We start from the raw sequence: 20,150 nt of genomic DNA, 5'->3' as shown, positions 1-20,150 counted from the left end.
CTGGAACTCCTGCCTTACAGGATACATATTGCTGAGAATTCTTTAGCTTTAGAATTATTGGGTTGCCTTGGCTTCCTGTCTCTGTCGGTGGGTACTCGGATCCTCTGTTTGATCCTCGTTTGGCAGTTTGGGATATCACGAGCTGTAAAAGGCGCTACATAAAAGCAGGGTGTTCTTTATTTGGCATGTCTGAATTTCCGGGACTGATCTGGGCAAAAACGCAAGCTCATCAGATGGACCCAGACTAGAGCAGCACGGTGCCCCACGCCTGACTCCAGTTACACCTGCCAACATGTGCATGTGTTAGGCCCTGGTAAGGGCAGATTGCGTCCCATGACTGAATCATCTGCTGATACGTAAAGAATGGCTATTTGTGGCGTGCAATTACATGAGTGTATGTCATAACCACTGGGAAAGCTGAGAGAAGACTTGGATAAGAAGTGCGGCATAGCAGTGAAATTGATTGGACTCAGTAGTAGGTCATAGATCTATCATCCTGATCTCACGGGAGGGTGGCCTGCCATTGTTGACAGTGGGATCTTCTGGTCCCGCCATTGTCAACGAGGTTACCCATTGAATGTACCCGTCGCCACCGTCAAACCTGCCGCAGGGGTTGGCCGCTGACGGGTCCCGAAGATCCTGCTGGCATGGATGGTTCCGGCTACTTGGTAGTTAACTGGTGTTTCTCTCTACTAATGGGAAAAGAATGTCAAATCACCGTAACTATTCTAATCAACAAGGAGGCGCTGACACAGGAAAGAAAGATAGCTTGCAACATTATACCTGAAAGGTGAAAGGAGAAGAAACCAGCCACAAATAAAGGGAAGTGAATGTGCTTCCAGTTCTTACCTGGACCACCTGTAGAACCTCTATCTCCCTTCTGTCCACTTGGTCCATTAAACCCGGGAAGTCCATCTTGACCTGGGTCACCGGGAGGCCCTACTGGCCCTGGAAAGGGAAAAAATGTTAACAAAAGCAATGTAAGTAACAGATTAACAGTGATTCCAGCTTGTGAGGGAGCACAGTTGTGGGGTGCGCACATGCCATAAAAAAATCACTTTGTACAATTTGGTGATGTTTTACCTGGAGGTCCCGGCGGACCAGGTGTACCAGCTAATCCTTTAAGGCCAGGCTGACCGGGTGATCCTGGGAAACCCGGTTCTCCTTTAATAATTCGGGATGGTACTCGCGGTCCAGGTGTACCAGGTTCCCCTGGAAAACAAAGGGCACAGGTTAAAGTGAGGACATCTGAACTGAAGGCATGTTATGAACAGCAGCTGTGGGTGGCTTTGGGTGTTTTGTTATTCATGGTAACCCAATGCTTCCAGCATGCACTGACGTTAAGTGACGTGCTCTTGTTCAATTGGTTGGTGGAGTTTTGAATTCAAAATGGACTTTTTAATTAGTGTACTTGTTGTTGGGATGTGGGCATCATTGGCAAGACTAACATTTACTGCCCATTCCTAGCTGCCCTTGAAAGGTGGAAATGAGCAGGCACCGTGAGTATGGAAGGAATATTTCTTACTTTGTCAAGTGGTAGACAAACATTTTTAATCCCTCTGCAACAAGCTGCCTTTTATGTCTCATCCCAAGCACTTGTTCTTGAAGGTGAGACAGAGATCATAGAACCAGAGCTTATAGTTTACATTTTATTTATTTGTGTTGCAAGTCGGGTTACATTAACACTGCAATGAAGTTACTGTGAAAATCCCCTAGTTGCCACACTCTAGTGCCTCTTTGGGTACTCTGAGGGAGTATTTAGCATGGCCACTCCACCTAACCAGCACGTCTTTCAGACTGTGGGAGGAAACCGGAGCAGCTGGAGGAAACCCAGGCAGACATGGGGAGAACGTGCAAACCCCGCACAGACAGTGATCCAAACCAGGAATTGAACCCAGGTCCCTGACACTGTGAGGCAGCAGTGCTAAGCGCTGTGTCACCGTGCTGAAAGAGGCCATTCAGCCCATTGAGCTGGCCAAAAAAGAAACTAGCCGCTCATTTTAATCCTATTTTCCAGCACCTGGTTCACAGTCTTGCAGGTTACAGCACTTACAAATGAGTTGAGTTTCAGCCTCAAATATCAACTTAGGCAGCAAATTCCAGATGTGCATCAGCCTCTGGGTGAAAAAGCTTTTCCTCATGTCCCCTCTAATCCTTCAACCAATCACCTCAAATCTATGTCTCCCTGGTAACTGATCTCCCAGATAGAGGAAACAAGTTTTTCCTGTCTCCCGTCTCTAGGTTCCCTCATAATAATTTTCAACTGTGCTGCCAAGCTGGTGAGCACAGCCTTCGCTGGTTACAGAATCCTCCTGGTCTTCACATTGAATGCCTTTGGTCTGTTGTCCCAAGCTGTGTAACAGATACTGATATACCACCATGTGTTTTCAACCCTGCATGATGTGAAAATAGTCCCCAGGGTAGGGGGATTATTTTGGCAACTTTTATGAACAGAGTTCATTGGCTCTCTTTTCATAGAATCATAGAACCCTACAGTGTAGAAAGAGGCCATTCGGTCCATCGAGTCTGCACCGAACACAATCCCACCCAGGCCCTACCCCCATATCCCTTCATATTATATCCACTAATCCCTCTAACCTCTGCATCCCTGGACACTAAGGGGCAATTTCTTAGCAGGGCCAATCAACCTAACCTGCACATCTTTGGACTGTGGGAGGAAACTGGAATTTTCATCCCATCTCTCTAAACATTGACAAAAAGTAAACAGTACCAGTTCCACAACAAGCAAGAAAACCTCACCTGCCCTGGTTCCCAGAACGGAAATCTCTGTTGATCTCGGGTGGGATTTTACGATCTCGCCTAAGCCTAACCATAAAATGTGCCCCCCACCCAGTGAGCGGAACTTTTCCACCCTGCCTGCCAAGGGAATCTTAGCGGGTGGGACAAGAAATTCAACAAACCATGTAAAGGTGCGTTGACTTCAAGCTGGAAATTCTGGTCTTGTGCCGCGCATGGCCAGAAAATCTCCCCCTCGCCCACATGAATATAGTCAATCTAATTAAAACCTACCTTGAGGACCAGGTGGTCCTGAATCACCTGGTGGACCTTTAAGGCCCGGGGGTCCAGGAGATCCTTTCATGCCTGTGAAGTAAATGACAATTTGGATGAATAGTCTTCTGATGAAAGTTAATATTTAGTGAATCACAAATTGTGTATAAACAAGAAAACATTAACAGATGCTAATGAAAGAGCCAATTTTGAAGTGGCCCAATCATGTTCGTGCTCACGCTGATTGCTACATGTCCTTCTGACTATGCGAGCAGAGAACAATATCCTCCGAACCACAGCCATCTGAGATTCACATCTTTCTGGGTGACTGTCTGTTATTCAAGCATCATACTGTGCTTTATTTGGCAACCAGAACCATTCAATAACATAAAATAAAGACAGAACACTTCCACTCAACTGGTCAGGCAACTATTGTGGAAGAAACAAGACTTTAAACCTAAGGTCCATCAGTTCTAAGGACAGGTTACCGACATTGGGAGATTTTTAACAGAGGTTTGGGGGGGTGGCGGGGGGGGCCGGTGGTGGGCCTTGCCTGCCAGCTTTCAATAGACCTACTGTATTAAATGTCCATCACACCCTGCCTACCAAGAACTGTCAGCCAATTGGCAGAGGTGGTAGTGTAGTGGAGACCCAGGTATATTGTTTTAGTGCATTGTGCAGTTTTACTTGGAGCCGGTGCAGTTGGACACAGCCTTTATCTCCTCCGACGAGGCCTGCTTGGCCAGTTCCCTGGGCAGCAGCAGGCACACAGTGGTCTGGATCTCCTGGGAGCTGATGGTGCTGCGCTTGTTGTAATGGGCCAGGCGGGATGTCTCACCCGCGATGCGCTCAGAGATGTTATTAACGAATGAGTTCATGATGCTCATGGCCTTGGAGGAGATGCCGGCGTCGGGGTGAACCACCTTCATCACTTTGTAGTTGTAGATGGAGTAACTCTGCTTTCTGGACCTCCTCCTCTTCTTTTCACGTGTCGTTGCTGGTTTCCTCTGGGCTTTCTTGGTGTCCTTCTTGGAAACTTGGAGTTTCTTTTCTTCAGGCGTGGCTCATTCAGACACAGATTCAGGGCAATGCCCTGGGGGACCAGGGTTTGAATTCCACCGTGGCAGATGGTGAAATTTGAATTCAATAGGAATCCGGAATTAAAAAGTCTAATGATGACCATGAAGCTATTGTTGATTGTCATAAAAAGCCATCTAGTTCATTAATGTCCTTTAGGGAAGGAAATCTGTCATCCTCACCTGGTCTGGCCTACATGTGACTCAGACGCAGAGAATTGTGGCTCACTCTTAAATCCCCTCTGAATCGGAGGGTAATTAGGGATGGTAATAAATGCTGGCCCAGCCAGCGACACCCACTTCCCTTTAAAAAAAATCAGCAGCTCTGCCGCAGCTCAGCTGTACCACTGGAAAGGTTGGGGACATGTGTTTGGCTGCTACCGGTACTACACCCCATGCAAGACATTGACCAGAATTCTCCAAGCTCGCCTGTGGCTGGGATTCTTTGAGCCTGCTGCAGTGAAGAGAGTTTGATGCCAAATTCTCTGTTCTCTCTGCCAGCAGCAGTGAGGCGAACGAGATCGGAGAATCCCGGCCATGGAGTCACCCAAGGAACCAGAGCCAAGTGGGTGATGGTGGGGGTAGAGGAGGGGAGCGTAGGCAAGGGCAAGGGGGTTGGCTCTCAGCCTGATGCAGAGCCTCTCAATCAGGCACTGAGTGCCATTGAATGATGGACCCTTTCCCTTCTCCCTCTCCCAGTGGAACCTGCGAGGAATCATAGAAGCTTTACTTTTCAAACACCCTACATGGCTGGTCCCCTCGCCACCCACTGTTGGGTGAACACCACTGATGGCAGGGTCAGATCTTTAAGTGGGCATTAATTGCCCACTTAAGGGCCTCAATTGGCAGTGGAGCAATGGTATCCTGAACAATAATTACCCTTCAACCTTCATGACTAAATCCGATTATGTGGCCATTAACTCATTTCTTACCGTGGGATCTTGCTGGGTACAAATTGGCTGCCGTTTTTCTTGCATTTCCATAGAATGATCATTTTAAATTTAAAATAAAAAAAATCTTCAGCATCCTCGCCCCTACAGTTTGGGGGCCGGTGGGGAGGGGGAGGTGGGTGGTGGATGGAATCCATTAGGCAGCTCTCCTGTTTTCCAGTCCTTCTTTGGAATTGGAAGCCCCATCGTGGCTTAGATACCCTGCCCCGTGTAATTATAGAGAAGAGTCTGGTGTCTTGTCTCTTACCTGGGAATCCGGGGAGACCTGGCATACCTGGATCTCCTTTCTCTCCGCTGAAGCCTGGTTGTCCAGGACCACCCTGAGAGGAAGACAACAAGTAGTGTTTTTTCATATTGTTACTCTAGGCTAGAGTTTAACAACTCTCTACAGAAGGGTAAGGAAGTTGAGGGGTCGGGTGCGTAGGCGGTGGGCAGTGCTTGAGGTGCCCATGCTCTTCCCTACATCGCGGCCAATTTGTACACAGCAAGATTCCACGGTAAGAAATGAGTTAACAGCCACATAATCGGATCCCTACATCGTGGCATTTTACCAGCTGTGGTGCAGCTGGAGGATGGCCCTTCAGCCCAGCGGCACCTGAGGCACCATACTAGCCAAATAAGGACCTCTCCGCACCGCCACTGGGATTTTACTAGCAGAGGCTAAATCCTCTGTCATGAGGGGATGTTGACACCTGGCGCCTCCCTGTGGGCTCGGAGTGTTGTTACCTCCAAGTTGGGCACTCTGTGGCCCATGGAGGGGGTCCCCTAGCACCATTATGGCAACAAGCCCACTCTCACCAACACACCCAACCCTCACTGGTCTTCGCGCTGCTTAGGACCATGATTCGAAGGGCAGACTGTTTCCATGGTATGCTCTATGCAAAGCACAGTCCTGGCACTGGCCACTGCTCCTGTTGACTCTGCTGAACTGCTAGCCCTGCAATTGACTGGAAACTCTTGGGGGCAGGCATCAAAAAGGTGGGAGCGCTACAGCAACCAATTAGTTGTCGGAAAGCCAAAAAATTCAGCTTTGGTCGCATAAATGAACGAGGCAGGATTTCACCTGCCTTTCTAACCTGTTGCTGGACCAAGATGCTTTACATTGATGGAATTCAGAAGTTGCATTTATTAACCTGATTAATACTTTATTGGTACTTGCTGTGCTTAGAGCAGCCGAATTTCAAGAAGAGGCTCAGGAATAAGCTTTTGTGCTTACTGAAGTGCCTGAGGCCTGTTCAGATGTCTACAATAAAGTTATCTATTGAAGTTATTGGTGGGACTAACACCTACACAGATTGGATGCAGGGCCATCTTACTGCGAAATGAGTACCTTTGCATCCATTTTACACTTGAGGAAATAGAACAGCACACATCAATTACGATCCCAAGTGGCACATTGGTTAGCAATGCTGATTCACAGCACCAGGGACCCTGGGCCACTGTCTGTGTGGAGTCTTGTGTGCGGAGCACATTCTCCCCGTGTCTGCGTGGGTTTCCTCCAGGTGTTCCGGTTTCCTCCCACAGTCCAAAGATGTGCAGGTTAGATGGATTGGCTGTGCTAAATTGCCCCTTAGTGTCCCAAGCTATGTGTAGGTTCGGGGGATTAATGGGGTAAAGTACATGTGGGTACAGGAGATAGGATTCCTGGTATAGGGCTTGGGTAAGAGTCCGTGCAAATGGTCTCGTTTTGCACTAGGGATTTTATGATTCTCTCTTTGGTTGCACTGATCAGGTTTCCCCCTTTTACTAACTTAAATCTTCTGTATTAAAGTTAATTCAACAGAAATATCACGTTTACTGATATACAGCAATACATTATACAGTTGGGATACGGTCGCTTCTAGACAAAAGCAAGCTTGCAAAGAATTGTCCAAAAGATCTTCCAGATCATTTATTGTGCTTCACTAATTTCATTGCTATCTGTTCACAGTGTAACAAATCTATGATCAATGGGGTCTCCGGCATGTTCTCCTTTCCTGTGGTAGGAGAATTTTTCTTTAATTTGGTGGCAATGTGACTGAAAATTAGGATGTTGACTTGTGATTACCATGGAGAGTGTGGTTTCCCTTCATGCACTGGTGCTTGAGTGAACTATGTTTTTTGTGTTTGTTCACGTCCAAACATTACACTTCCATGTGCAGGAAATGAGTTACTTTTTCCCATCTACCCCAGTGAGAAGGAATAGATTATCTTCGATTTAATATTCCCACTCTTCATCAGCTTGACAACTCATCTTTATTCAGACACGTCTGGTCAATAATAATTGGTCAATCATTGTTCTTTTTATAATTAACCATCGGGCTTTGAGACCTATGGCTGGAGCGAGAGAAACTTACACAAGGTACAATTATCCTGATTGTGAACGCGTGCATTCTTCACTTACCGGTATTCCTGGGGGTCCACTTTCTCCTTTAGGTCCGGGATATCCTGGTGACCCTGGAAGACCAGGACTGCCTTTTTCTCCTTTGATGCCCCCAAATCCTGGAGGACCTCGTGGACCCATTGGGCCTGGCGGGCCTTTAAATCATAAAAATTACATTAGATTTTAATGCGAGCACATTAACTAAGTTTAGCTTAGCTCACAAATTGGACAGCTATTTTGTTCAAATATAACAGCCATTATTGTATACATTTCCTAAAAATTGGATGCAAGAGAAACAAAGGCTATTGTTTCTCTTACAAACAATAAGATTATTGTTTGTAATTACAAACCAAGTGCATCATGGAGAAACTATATGTCACGGTGGAGTTGGTTTAGCTTGGATGGCTGGTTTGTGATGTGGAATGATGCCACCAGCGAGGGTTCAATTCCCACACCAGCTGACATTGTTCATGAGGCCCCGCCTTCTCACCCTGGCCCTTGCTTGAGGTGTGGTGATCCTTAGGTTAAATCACCACCAGTCAGCTCTCCCTTTCAAAGGGGAGACTAGCCTATGATCATCTTGGATGTGGTAAATTTATCTGCATAAGATGCATTTTTTTCCTAATATTCTCTCATCTCTGCTGAAAGGACATTAGCAGTCCTCCACTCACTTGCCACCTTTCACATTCCAAATGCAAGAGGGATGATCCATTTTTCACCTATCATGCATTTTTCAGCGCTGTATAATAATCAGGGACTGGAATGCTGGGTGGCATTTTGTCTCTCGACTCCATGTTGCCCAACAACTCGTAAAAAAATCATGGAATGATACAGCACCCGGAAGGCTGTTCAGCCCATTGTCTATGCCTGTGTTGGCTCTGTGAAAGAACTATCTCGCTATTCCTATTAGTGCTCTTTGCTCATAGCCTTTCCATTTTTCTACTTCAACTATTTATATCATTCCCTTTAGAAAGCTGCTATTGAATCTGTTTCTACTACCCCTTCAGGCTTTGCAATTGCAGATCATTACAAGTTGTTCTGTTAAAAGGAAAATCTTTTAACTTGATCAGGATTTTCCAGTCCTTCCTGCAGGTGGGATCTTCCAGTCCCGCCAAAGGTGACTCCCTACCCCCGGATTACAAATGGCCATTGACTACAGCAAGGCCAGAAAATCCCACTGACGGTCAATGGGGTTCAAAAATCTTGGCTCTAGTCTTTGGTTCTCTTGCCAATCTCCTTAGAGAGATGAAGGATGAGAGGTGACCTGATAGAAGTGTATAAGATGTTGAGAAGTATAGATCGGATGGATTCTCAGAGGCCAAGGGCTGTTGCTACAAGAGGACACAGGTTTAAGGTGCTGGGGAGTAGGTACAGAGGAGATATCAGGGGTAAGTTTTTCACTCAGAGGGTGGTGGGTGAGTGGAATCGGCTGCCGTCGGTGGTGGTGGAGGCGAACTCGTTGGGGTCTTTCAAGAGATTTCTGGATGAGTACATGGGATTTAATGGGATTGAGAGTTATAGATAGGCCTGGTAGGTATGAATATCATTGGTGCAACTTGTGGGCCGAACGGCCTGTTTGTGCTGTAGCTTTTCTATGTTCTATCTCAAATGTCCCAACTCAAACCAAGAGATCAAAACTTGATGGATCTACAAGTTGTATGAGTAAGTATTGCATTGAGTCTTGTTCTCAAAAGCCAAACCTGCTCAGATCCTTAATACATTTGACAACAGAAATGGATTTGCGTGAAAAGGCTGTATGTAGGAAGATAAAAGTGAAATTATACGCATAAATGTCACGGAGTTTGAATGGCAGCTGATTCAGCTACAATATCACTTGGAAAACAAATTAAACCAACAGCATGGTCTTACTTTACTTACTCATTTTATGTTGAAAGCAAGCAGTGTAATCACAACTACTCAAGAAAAATTCAGGAATCAGCACAGATGCTAATAAAATCATACGTACATGTTTCACCAATGGAATTTATAGAGCACAGACTGTGCTGAAAATATTAATTACAATTACTCTTTTCCACCTTGTACAGCCCAGCTTCTCCACACGTACTCTTTGCGAAGAAGTTAAACAGAATAAAAGTAACCATTTATTTACCTTTTTGACAGAAACATCAAAGCACAGGTCACTCCCACGAGAAAGGCACCAGACGGAAAGGGGTAGAGGTAGGCTTGTGTGTGTGTCTTAAGTAAATGTGCCAAAGGGATAATCATTCAAAGGATCACGTTGAGAGCCAAACCTATCCCCAGTAGCCCTTCTGGTTCTTCTCCCGCTGGGGAAATGAAGTAAAAAAAGACCCTGTAGCTCTAATGCACCTCAACTGGTCCCATCCTCTCCAAGGCTGTTGGAGTGACTGAAATAATACTGAGTCTGTTGCTGCTCATCTCTATTGCCCATGGAAGTGTGGTTCAGGACATCCAGCTGAAGATGCTTTGTCTAATTGCCTCAGAATGCTTATTTTGACAAGTTTGCTGGAATCCTTCACCATTTCATATGTATCAAGTTGATGTATTTTTAATCGGCAAATAAAGCGTGTCAGTATTACAATATTAATGATTCTATCGTCACGAATGAAAGGATGGTGTTGCTTTAATAAATAAATGTTTCAATGTTTCCAGTTCATAAGTCATGGCACTCACCACATTCTGTTACTTCCCCAAGGGTTACATGGTTAATTGCAACACCCACAAAACGCCCACAGCATGCAAAGTGCTTACAGTTAAGAATCTAACCTTCAGGACCTGGGAAGGGTCAGAGTTTAGTAAGATCCAGGGTCACCATTAGATGGGTCAGTCACACCGCACAGTAAAGAACGAGAAGGTTGGTTAGAAACTTCATAAGCCTGTTACAGAACTTTGTCAAAAGCAAAAATCCTCTAGGTTTTAAACAGGCAGAGTAACATTTTTGCTTCAGTTATCACGACAGAAACAGGTTAACCCTTCCGCACTCAGGAGTTTAAAGACATCCACTGTTTTCTTTCCCCCGAAGGGAATTCTGAGCAGGAAAGGATTAAGCGAGATTAGTTTATAAAAAAATCACAGAGTAGATTTTTAATTTTAGTCTAAAGTTTTAAAGAGCATGCAAAATAGAATTTTGGAAACAGTAACTTATAATATAACAACAGAGTTATAGATAATATAAACATTTTAATTAAAGTTAGTAATAAAAATAGATATGCCAAATAACCGTAAACCTTTGTTGAATGTTAAGACTGAAATAAGCAGAGTTTTGGTCTATAGGGTAAGGGAAGCTGGCAGGAACATGGAATTGAAGCTCAAGATTAGCCATGATTGTACTGAATGGCATTGAGCAGGCTTGACAGACTGAATCTTCCTCTACTGCTTTTATCTCTTGTGTTAAAAAGGTGTAGCATCAACTTTGGAACTAAAATTCTTATTGCTACCGTTCATATAAAACAATTTTATACAATTTACTGTTGATGATATTGTCATTACAAACACTTCAGTCAAATTCTTCTTTCACCTAGAATTAACAACTGCATTCCTTGATATTTTAAACAACTTGGCACCCCTATTAAAGAGGCAGAGGGAGGAATTTGTTACTTTCATGAATTAACATTGCCAACTTACGCTCTTGTAGATAATAAAGCAGCTACACCCAATGTTGGGACGGCTGGTGCCTGCCACTATCTGCCAATGCAGATGCTTAGTTCCATTTATCACTATCATGGCGTGACTGACACACCAGTGAGTGGTTGGGTCAGGATGGTGTGACTGAACTGTTTATTGTGGCTCAGTGCTAGCACCCTTGCTTTTGAGTCAGACTGAAGCCGAGGGAATGTTGCACCGGTGGAAGTGACATCTTTTGGATGAGATGTTACACCAAGGACTCCTCTGCCCCCTCAGCTAGACATAAAAGATCCAACAGCGCTATTTTGAAAAAGAGCGGCATATCCCCTATTTATAAGTCAGTGTTATGGTTAACAAAATGCACAAATTTAATTGCCAGCACTACCATCCTACACCCTTCACTACACCCCTCCAATCCAGTTACTATCCAACATTTTTCCTTAAAGCATGACTCTCAACAGGCTATGTATGGCACCCTATGGTATCTCGTCAAAGTGTCATTTCGTTTATGCCTTGAATAGGGAGTCTATTCCTCCTAATCCTCCTCCTTACTAACCCAAAGCACTCAGCCCAATTGCAGCACACCAACTGCTGGTGAAACCCAAATTAACGTGGGAATCAAACAGCAGTCACAGGTTTCCCATCCTGTCTGATCTTTGACTTCACTTTAAATTGGAAATTGTATCTCATGACTTTTTCCTGCTGCTTCCTTTCTTGACAGGCTGCCCAGTGACCCCCTGTCAGTCCTTTCCCATTCCTACCTTTAATTCGCTATCAGCTTTTTGGCCTCCCATGTCAACATTCCAGTGTGCTACCCTCCAAACTCCCTTCACCCCCTGCCCCCTCACCAAATACACCCATCTACCAACACTGCTGTCTACCATATTGCTGCTGAATCCATCTGCCTTACTGCATCGATCTCCTGATAGTCTTATTACTGTCAAAAGCAAACTATCGTACAGACACTCCCACTAACCGTGTCGCTATTCCCTTCAGTTCTCCTGCCGCTAGTGTTGCAAAATAAATCTGCCTTTGGAATGAAGTCTTAATGGATTAAATTGAGGTTAGGGATGAGATGATTTTTTTTCTGGGAGTGGGCTTCATTCCTCTGAAGGAAGGCATTTATTTTTATGGTGCAGATTAATTTTTTTGGAGTCAGAGCATTTGCTATAAAATAAATTTCAAGAAATAGAGGTTGGCAAAATATAGCTATATAGCTGCCACCCCTCTATGTTAAAAGGTCTCAGGATTAAAGATATACAAAGCTACTATGGATTTGACTCTCTTGCCTAATGTAGAACATTGTAGCCTTGGTACTAACAGGGTGGATGTGGTAGTCTTGAAACTTGATCCATCTTAATGAGGGAGAGGGGGTTCCTCATTTAAATGAACTCCTGCAGGTTCCTGCCCAACAGTTGGCCAGATTGAAAGTCTTTTGCAAAAGCACTGTTTGTGAAATGATAAACAGGTGGGTTGGGGTTGGGTTGCATGAGCCTTTACCTACCTGGCCCCTTCCACCCAATAAATCAAGGCCCATGTTTCCGACATGAAGCCCATTTAAAGGACAGGCATTTTCAGGGAGGGTGGGTCCACATTCAGTCAGTTGGCATACCTATGGATAATGTAAGTTATCTATTCCTGCACTCTTTGCTCCACTTCACAGTTCATACCATTTATTTTACATTCCTCTGTGGTGCAATCTTACTTTGTTTAAAGATTAACAGGAAGGTCCAAAATGTTGCCTCCATTACGGAAGAGATTGTACAATGACCTACTTTTGCTGTTGGGAAGATTAGATTTCAAAACTTAGTGGTGCTAATTTTGCAGGAACAATACCCAATCCTTTTTGCAAAGTGTGCAGGAATAGTCCAAATTTTGGTACAAAAGGAAATGAAAGTTCAAATTATATTTTATTATTTAACCTCCATGTACATTACTGCTATTGAAATCTTAATTCATCCAAGTTAATTGTTGCTTAAAGGTCTAACCTGGAGGACCTGAGGAGGGTCAAGGTTCACCCAAAGGTCATCATTCGATGCGTCAGATATACCATATCACAAAACAAGATTGTGGTTAGAAACTTAATACAAGCCAGTTAAACATAAGATATGACTGAAATAAATTCTCAACTCTGGGGGAAAAGGGGGACCCAGCCATCTTTAAATTAGGATACTTGGCCAAAAGCACAATATTCCATACCCCATTTGAAGAATTCCATTGAATGAATTCACCAGCAGAGACTTTTCCTTCAATTTAGTGAAATATATTCTGCATAGTAAAACATTACCGTGGGCAAGCCACTTGTTTTATTATTGCAGGATTTTTGATTCGATGAAAATGTAAGTCATTCAAAGAATAAAGTCTTGCCCATGAAATCAAAAAGTTAATCAAAAGAAGATGGTTCTTCCTCAGTGCTGCTAAAGAGAGACATTCATTCACCCTACAATGTACGCGCTAGAAGTTTTCCGCTGATGGCAGGAAGAATCATCATTTTTTTCAGATATTTTCCAACTTGTTTTTAAAAGCACTGGTTTACTATGGGACACTGGTTTATTTATGCCTCATTGTGGGGCCAGGTGCGGGAGAATAGCTCTATAGGTGTCAGTGGTCCATCACATAAGAGCTATTCACAATGCACAAATCTAGACAGTGAACCCTTGACAGACTAGTCGATCGTAAAGGACCCAGCTCCAAGCCTGGTGCTGTCCTTAAGTCACGCTTTGACACACAAGGAAAGCAGCTAGGCTCAGTCGGGCACTTGCTTATTTGTAAGTCTTGCTTTTGGATCCAAATTGCCTCCAGAGCAGATATTTTTCATGTGACGTCTGCTGAATGCCATCTTGGGAAAGGTGTTGGCATGCCTGAAATATGCAGAACAAGCAGATCATGATATCACTCAGTATCCAATCCTGATCTGATGCCAATGCTGCCATTTTGGAATTCTAGCTAACACTCCACCTTAAGAGATGAACATGCGTGAAACAGAGAGAAGGATTTCTCCACTAATGCTATTCAAAGGAATAATCAATGAGTTAGTTAGTGTCTGGTTGATTTCGTCTGGCTGTTGCTACAATTCTACAATATGTTCATAGTTCTTTCAAGTTTCAAATATCTACAGGGAGGGGTGTGGTAAATGCTAAAGAAATTCTGCTGACTTCATGGCTGCTGTGCAGATCAGTGGCTGCCAGACACGGGTACAAAGATAGCCCTTCCTTTTGGAGTCAAGCATGCCAGGAAGAATGAACAGAGGCTAAGCAGAGCAGGTCAAACTGGTAGAAGAAGGAGGAGGTGTAGGAGAGGTAAGGAGGGTTCTTAGCAGATGGTCATATCTGCTTAGGGTGTTCAGGAGACAATTCCCCTGCCTGAATCTCAGTGATAACCAACCCCCTAGACATCAGTGCTCCACTAAATTGGTTTGTCATTGAAATCTTCCATCTGCTGGAGCAACATCTCCAACCTCAAAGCAGGGCCAGGACTGCATTGTCTGAGGCTGTGAAGGTAACAGGCTAAGAACATTTAGGCATCAGGCTCCTTCTAAGCTGGTTTGGAGGCACAGGCAACATGTTGCAGTTTTCAGTCTACTGCTGTATGTGAGATCTATCTTCATTCCATTCTGCCTTGAGAGAGAGAATATCTGGACCGAGCACAAGGGTTTGCAAGACTTGCAGGTTACCTTCGATGCAGGGTGTCTTTGACCACATGAACATTGCTAAGCTGCTGCTGCATCAACTCTGCCCTATGGTGGCACTGACAGGGATTCCACTCTCTCAATATCCTGCTGGTATGTGACCATTCTACAGCCGTCTGCTGTGCCAACAGGCATTTCAACCACCGGAGCAAACCCAAACATGGTTACTATGTCAGTGATGAGATGGTTAATGGTTCTGGTTTGTAACCCATAAGTAACACTGGCAGCAGACATGCAATGAGAGCCATGCTGCCACCAGGAACATTGAGAGAGCAGATAGATGACTGACATGCTGAAGTAAGAATACTAATGACTGGTCCACTCAGTGGATTCCAGCCATACTCAGCTGAGTGCGTCTCAAGGTTCATGGTAGTGGATTGCATGCATTGGGTGGCATGGTGGCACAGTGATCAGCACTGCCACCTCAGAGTGCCAGAGACCGGGGTTCGATTCCCAGCTTGGGTCACTGTCTGTGTGGAGTTTGCATGTCCTCCCCATGTCTGCATGGGTTTCCTCCAGGTGGTCTGGTTAGGTGCACTGGCCATGCTAAATTCTCCTTTAGTGTCAGGGGATTAGCAGGGTAAAAACATGAGGTTATGAGGTGTGCCTGGGTCAGATTATTGTCAGTGTAGGCTTGATGGGCCAAATGGCCTTTTCCTGCAGTACAGGGATTCTATGATTCTATGCCTATTCCATTGGTTGCTGGTGGAAGGCTGCTGACTTTCGATTGGGGAGACTGCAGCTGGTCTTCATGAATCACCTTGAGCAGCTCAGGGCCCAGAAGATCCTATGTCAGACTGAATCATTTTCACATTGTTGGCAGTAGTTGGGCTGGCACACAACAGCGAGGAGACTGGCAGAGTGGGGACTACGAATGCTGTCACCCTGAGAAAGGGGAGCAGCTTGTGCTCCACAGGGCCATTGCTACACCCCTGGAACAGTGTCACAGCAATCCCAGTCACGTGTTGGGAGGATGGATTGCTGGACTTGCCGTGATACTCTACGTTGGCAGTAGTCTGAATGTGATATCGCAGCAACCTGAACTGGGTGCGAGGTGTGGGTGTGGGGTTTGTAGCAGTGGTAAGTATGTAACAGTGATATGAATCCTGATTGATAGAGACTGTTGAACAGGTGAGTGATTCAAGAGTGGTGAGTTGAGCAGTGGGCAAGGCTAGTGATGCAGGGAGTAGGTATGGCACTTGAAGATGCATTCACTAACTTTGGCCATTCACGTACAACCATTAAACGTCTTGCAACACACATCCATGTCCTCAAAACTGCGTTCTTAGCATTGATTTCTGTGACTTCACGTTTCCATTGTCTTTTTACCATCGGTCTGAAGGGTCTGTTCTCCTCCTGGGAATAAAGGCTGTGTTTATTCCTTTCCACTACCTTCACCGAAACCTTCCATCCAGTGTCTGCAAACCTGGTTGCCAGCCGTCTCGCGTGACCTGCCATCCTTCCTCCTGGTCACATTCAGTTGGTCACATTCACATTAACCTGGTGTTGTGAGACTTTTTAACCACATTCAGTTCACACAGGACCTGTTCCAGCTACAATGCACCTTCCCTTGGAGAAGTGCAGGCTAGCTGAGCAAATCTTGGCCATGGACATCCTGAAGCCAACCAACCGTGAGATTTATGCTGGCCAGTAAGCAGGCAGCATTAAGAATGAGAGTCCGTGGCCTAGTTGTATTATCACTAGACCACTAATCCAGAACTCAGCTAATGTTCTGGGGACCCTGGTTCAAATCCCACCACAGCAGGTGGTGGAATTTAAATTCAATTAAAAATATCTGGAATTAAGAATCTACTGCTGACCAAGAAACCATTATTGGAAAAACCTATCTAGTTCACTAATTGCCCATTAGGGAACAAAATCTACTGTCCTTATCTGGTCTGGCCTACATGTGACTTCAGAACCACAGCAAAGTGGTTGACTGAAATGGCCTAGCAAACTGTTCAAGACCAACTAGAGATGGTCAATAAATGCTGAGTTTGCCAGTGATGCCCATATCCCATGAATAAAAAAATACCATGCGGCCTGCAGTCCATCAAACATCTGTGCAACCCGGTGATCTCGTCACCTGTTTTTAGGGCAGTGTATCTGAATTAGCTCCCCACATACCTGCCCTAGACCTGAGTTGCTCAGGTCAATTATAGGTGTAGTTCCAGCTGAAATCACTGAACTCCATACACAGCGCATGAGGCTTTCTAGAAGGTTCAACTTTACACTGGATGGGACCGGGAATCACCTCGGATGAGATTCTCCAGCCATTCATGCCGGAGGGATTTTTCAGTCCCGCTGCAGTGAGCGGAGTTGTGACCGAGCGCCAGATTCTCCATTCCCACTGGCAGCGGCAGTGGCGTGTGAAAGGCCGGAGAATTCCAGCCCTGCTTGCGAACTCTGGGAGTTAAAGTTCCATGGCTGGAATTCTCTGGACGTTCAAGCGGTGGGATTCTCCAGTCCTGCTGGGAGCGCACCCCTTCCCGCAGGTTTCCCGCCAGCATGGGGTGAGGTGAATAGGAAATCCTATTGACAGCAGCGGGACTGGAGAATCCCACTGCTCGTTGGTGGGAACCGCACGGCTGGGAGGCTAGAGGATCTCGCCACATACTTTTAAACATTAAAGACCGAACAGCACAACTCAAGAGTAAACAGTTCAAAGCCCTTGTTAGAGTGGAACTTTTCTCAATAAATTAAGGATGTAAATTTGAGGCTGGGTTCCCCTTTTAACATTAAGGAGGCAAACAAATTCAATATTTCACCTTGGGTTGCAGCAACTGAAATGATGTTAGTTTATGGAAAGCCACCAGCTGTTAAACAGAAGCATTTTATTAAGTGTGATACCATGCAACAGAATTACCTTGCTGAGCAGATAATCATCGGAATCCCCCTGCATTATTGTTCAATTCAGTTCCTTTTATTAAATGTGAAGCAATTTTACTCAGGAGAGAGAAAGAGCAGGCTCCACAATTTAATTTTTGTTTTTCTCTTTCCTACTTTCGGTTCTGAGCTCCCTCTGCTGTTCCTCAAGAAACCTTCAACTCAATCTGAGAACAACACTCGATTATTATACTGGTGTGACATTTGATTTTCCCAAGCCACTCATCCTTGTGCCGACTCAGTGAGAGCAACTTTATATGGGAACCTTTAGATAAGAACATAAGAACTAGGAGCAGGAGTAGGCCATCTGGCCCCTCGAGCCTGCTCTGCCATTCAATAAGCTCATGGCTGATCTTTTCATGGACTCAGTTCCACTTACCCGCTGCTCACCATAACCCATAATTCCTTTACTGTTCAAAAATGTATCTATCCTTGCCTTAAAAACATTCAATGAGGTAGCCTCAACTGCTTCACTGGGCAGGGAATCCCACAAACTTAGAATCCTTTGGGTTAAGAAGTTTCTCTGCAACTCAGTCCTAAAACTGCTCCCCCTTATTTTGAGACCATGCCCCCTAGTTCTAGTTTCACCCGTCAGTGGAAACAACCTGCCTGCTTCTATCTTATCTGTTCCCTTCATAATTTTATATGTTTCTATCAGATCTCCTCTCATTTCTGAATTCTAATATGGCAACTTGATCAAGGTTCTGCAAATTTTAATCCATCCACTGAGTCAAACTCAGCTGAATCTTCAAGCCACGGGGTTTAATTCCATCAAAACAACTCAATAAGTTAAAATGTCCCTCCTTCTGCAAAATGGACACACTGTAAAACTACAACCTTAAAACAATCCTTTTGCTTTAACCGATACTGGTCCAGAGTCTCTGGGCCACGTTCAGCGCACCATCAGATTTCCTGGCTTTAAAAATGTCTGCCTGCATGTTGGATTTTTGATCAGGGAGGGTTGGCGACCGTGGGACAAATGATCAGGCTTCCGGGTGTAAAGCCTGCCTCTGCCCCCCAACACAAATCATAGAATCTACAGTGTAGAAAGAGGCCATTCAGCCCATCGAGTCTGCACCAACCACAATCCCACCCAGGCCCTATCCCTATATATTTACCCACTAATCCCTCTAACCTACGCATCCCGGAACACTAGGGGGCAATTTAGAATGGCCAATCAACCTAGCCCATACATCTTTGGACTGTGGGAGGAAACCGGAGCGCTCGGAGGGAACCCATGCAGACACAGGGAGAATGTGCAAACTCCACACAGACAGTGACCCAAGCTGAGATTCAAACCCAGGTCCCTGGAGCTGTGAAGCAGCAGTGCTAACCGCTGTGCTACCATGCCACCCTGAATAAAAAATCAGAATGAAACAAAAACCATTCCTCCAGCCCTCACCCCTCTACATGCTCTCTCTGTCCCACCTATGCAAACCCATGCCCCCACTCCGCTTAATGCTAATCTATGTACCCTCACCCATACCCCATGGCCCCAATGCCATCCTGGTGCCCTTCTACCACCCACTTTGCCCCTAAAGAGATTGGAAGGGTGGGTTGAGGCAGGGGTTGGTGAGGAAGGTTTGAAGCAACGTGGCAGCTGGGATTCCTGAGGACTGGAAAACTCAGCCCCTGTTAAAACTAGAAGTGGGGAGGTTTTGGGGTGTGCTGGAGCAGCAATTCATATGTTTAACTTTTTAACAACACACCCAAACCACATCTGTTCATTTTGGGCATTGACATTTTCCCAATTGTATCAATGCACTGAGAGCACTGAAATACCATTTCACAGGCAGAATCTAAGGGGCCAATTTCACTATTTTCATTCTAAGCGCTGAATCTGGGCGTAATGCAGATCCGACTGAGAAATCTGTTCTCAGGCGCCTCCATACGCACTCAGCCTGAAAATAAAATCTCCAGTCCCATTCGCGCTGTGGGCGGGGCTTAGCACACTCGGAACGATCGGAGCTCTGAACTGCGTACGCGCAGTTGGAAAAAAAATTGAAAAAGTGCCCACGTCAGATCGCTCCCAGCCACAGAAAGCAGAGAAAGCAGCCCGGGAGCGTAATGTGGGAGCGATGGCCCCTACACACATCACTGTCCCCCTTGTCCACCCATCCCCATCCCCCGCTACCCACACACATCGCTGTCCCCCTTATCAACACCCCCCACTACCCACACACATCGCTGTCCCCCTTATCAACACCCCCCACTACCCACACACATCACTGTCCCCCTTGTCCACCCATCCCCATCCCCCGCTACCCACACACATCGCTGTCCCCCTTATCAACACCCCCCCACTACCCACACACATCGCTGTTCCCCTTATCAACACCCCCCACTACCCACGCACATCGCTGTTCCCCTTATCAACACCCCCCACCACCCACACACATCGCTGTCCCTCTTACCAACTCCTCCGTACTACCCAGACAGATCACCACCTCTGCCCCACTCCCCCACCGACAGATCACCTGCAGAGTGGCAGTGGACCTTCCCTGCACCCCCCTCTCCCCCACCGGAGATCTTTCTGCCCCCCCCCACCACCCCCCCCAGCGCCCCCCCCCCCCCAG

The 20,150-nt window shown here is 45.6% G+C and overlaps 1 protein-coding gene across 3 annotated transcripts in view; it reads right to left on the bottom strand.

The window, feature by feature from the left end:
* The window catches only part of col4a5 (collagen, type IV, alpha 5 (Alport syndrome)), a 256,775-nt gene that overhangs the window by 9,374 nt on the left and 227,251 nt on the right, over positions 1-20,150 (bottom strand). The window contains exons 43-47 of one of the 3 annotated variants that reach the window (XM_080187894.1): positions 7,419-7,552; positions 5,283-5,355; positions 3,031-3,102; positions 1,084-1,212; positions 850-948 (exon numbers count right to left, since the gene is read on the bottom strand). In XM_080187894.1, the coding sequence (XP_080044020.1) occupies positions 850-948; positions 1,084-1,212; positions 3,031-3,102; positions 5,283-5,355; positions 7,419-7,552 (507 nt within the window). The other 2 variants (XM_080187896.1, XM_080187895.1) reach the window with 2 other exon arrangements.

The sequence above is a fragment of the Carcharhinus amblyrhynchos genome, chromosome 4 (genome assembly GCF_965287045.1).
Source record: "Carcharhinus amblyrhynchos chromosome 4, sCarAmb.v2.hapA, whole genome shotgun sequence".
Lineage (NCBI taxonomy): Eukaryota > Metazoa > Chordata > Chondrichthyes > Carcharhiniformes > Carcharhinidae > Carcharhinus > Carcharhinus amblyrhynchos.
The sequence above is the reverse complement of the archived record's forward strand: the minus strand, read 5'-3'. Positions and strand labels throughout refer to the sequence as shown.